The 2,454-nt window shown below is 44.9% G+C and overlaps 1 protein-coding gene across 1 annotated transcript in view; it reads left to right on the forward strand.

The window, feature by feature from the left end:
• EFHB (EF-hand domain family member B) overlaps positions 1-2,454 on the forward strand; it is a 91,039-nt gene that overhangs the window by 45,846 nt on the left and 42,739 nt on the right. The window contains exon 9 of the mRNA XM_030887663.1: positions 982-1,136. Coding sequence (XP_030743523.1) covers positions 982-1,136 — 155 coding nt within the window. The remainder of the gene's footprint in view (positions 1-981; positions 1,137-2,454) is intronic.

Below are 2,454 nucleotides of genomic sequence, written 5' to 3' on the forward strand. Positions count from 1 at the left end.
AGCGCTCCTCTCCATAGGGTTTATATATTAGAAAGAGGTGTGGAGTAGGGTAGAAGCCACTTATGTTGTAAAAAAAAAAAATTATCCTTAGTTGCTAGAATTTCCATTCCCATAGTCTTGTGTCTTCTAACCTCAGGAATGTGTCTTGATCGTTGACCTTGACTTAGAGCAGGAGGTAACAGAGAGCGGGGCTGGCCTGAGAAATGTGGTACTGCAGACTGAGTGCTGACCGAAAACTCATGAAAGGAAGGAGTAGGGAATTTGAGGGTCAGTTTCATAGGGGCTCCCCGTTGTTGTTAGGTGCCCTAGAGTTGGTTCAGACTCATAGCGACCCCGTGAGCCTACAATAGAATGACACACCGCCCAGTGTGCGTCATCTCACGCTGGGTATGTTTGAGCCCATTATTATAGCTACTGAGCCAATGTATCCTGTTGAGAACCTTCCTCTTTTTGACTGTCCCTCTACTTTGCCAAGCCAGTTATCTTTTTCCAGGGGCTGGTCTCTCCTGGAAACATGTCCAAAGTACATGAATTTCACCATCCTTGCCCCTAAGGAGCTTTCTGGCTGCACTTCTTCCAAGAGGGCTCCCAGAGGGTCATCCAATTGTGAGCCATCCGGAGTCATCCCAACATGGAATCTGCCTCAGCCTTCAGGTCCTCTGGATTTTGGATAAATGCCGCCTGTGGGGCAATCAGGCAAAGCCCCTCAAAGTGTCAGAAATAACTAGGCAATGGCCGCACAAAACTCTTACTTCCTGATATATTTTTTCTTGACTAGGCAAGTGACCTAAAGCTGAGGTTAATTTCTATTAAAGCATGTGTGTGTTTTACTGTCCACAGGATTTTCTGTTCTATCTGTAGATAGAGATGAGCTCTTTCTTCATTCACAGAGGTTAACAGGTCTCATTATTTCGGGAAGGAAATAATACTGACTTTAAATCCAGGTAAGAGACTTTTTTCTCCCCACTTCCTTTTGGATAGGAGCTGGTGATCTCATCCATAATAGACTTCCGGGTGAATATCTTCGAGGCAAGGATAGACAGCGAGCCATGATTGCAGCCGTTCGACATCACCTGAAGAACATTAATTGCCAACAGTTTGACACCTTGCTGGCAGCCTTCAGGCACTACGACAAGGCCAGTAGCTCTACTTTGGGGTGTATACGTATGTGATTATGGATTCCAGATGTTTAGTTTACATTGGGGGTGGGGAATTCCAGTCCCCCACTTCCCAGGCTTTGTAAAGAAAGTTTTGAGGGCACCCCACCCTACCCATCCATTTTATCCACCATCCACTGCTGCAGTTGCACTACAAAGGTAGAGTGGAGAGCTGCAAAGGACACTGTAATGGCCTGCAAAGTGACAGCCTTGACTGTTTGGGTCTGCATAGAAACTGTTTGCTGACCTCGGGTGTAGTTCAGTCGTTCTTGACATTGTGCTTCTTGTACCATCATCAGCATCTTTGGGGAACTTGGTATAAATGCAGTTTCTAAGGTCCACCCAAATCCAATCATGCCCTCCTGACCCATTGTGACTTAAGGCAAACCAATGTGTGACTGAATAGAATTGCTCTATAGTCTTGACTATAATCTTTACAGAAGCAATTTCCCAGGCCTTTCTTGTGGGGCAACTTCTGGGCTGTGTTGGCTGACTCAGTAAGCAAGGTCAATGTGTGCTTACTTGTGTTTACTTACTAATCTGGATCGAACAGTTGCACATATTTCTACCACATCAAAGATTCTTCCCATTAGGCATGGACTTGTTTCATGAAACCCATGTGAAATTGTTCACTGCTGAACTTTAAGCACAAGTAAGTCTGGGCTTACATAGTTTATTGAGTGATCAGCCCCTTCTGCTGGGTGGGTTCAAACTCCCAACTCTTAGTCAAACAGCTGGTTGAAAACTGCTCACAGTGCCCTGACCTACTGAATTTACTGAATTTGGATGTCTAGGGTGGGGCCCAGCAACAGTGTTTATCCAGCCTGGCCGGTGATTCTGATGTCGTCTCAAGCTTGAGAACCACTTTTGTTGACTTGCCGAGTGTGCTAGGAGCAAGCAGAAAGCGCTGTGAAACCTTGGGGAAGGCCCGGGTTCACGCCTGCATCTGAACAGCAGGCTTGGTACCTCTGACATAGGTTTGGGGGGTGGGATGTGGTCTCAATTTTGAGAGATGTTTTTATCCGATTTTCAAGCAGCTCTAAATTGTATCTTTTGCTGAATTCCATTTGTTCTAGGTCTGTATAATGACCTCCCATTACGGCCTTTTGAGTCAACATAGGGTTATTTTTAACAAAGCTGCACTGCCTTGAGCTTCCACTGAGGAACACTGTAAACAATTGCTCTGTGAAATGTATATTTTGGTCAATGTGCTGTGTTGTTGTTTGTCATGTGAACCCTTTTATTGCAATATTCAGTCTTTTTAAAAAAAATCATTTTATTGGGGCTCATACCGCTC

Source organism: Echinops telfairi, unplaced genomic scaffold (genome assembly GCF_000313985.2).
Source record: "Echinops telfairi isolate 266 unplaced genomic scaffold, ASM31398v2 ScPeMD7_7420;HRSCAF=8458, whole genome shotgun sequence".
NCBI lineage: Eukaryota > Metazoa > Chordata > Mammalia > Afrosoricida > Tenrecidae > Echinops > Echinops telfairi.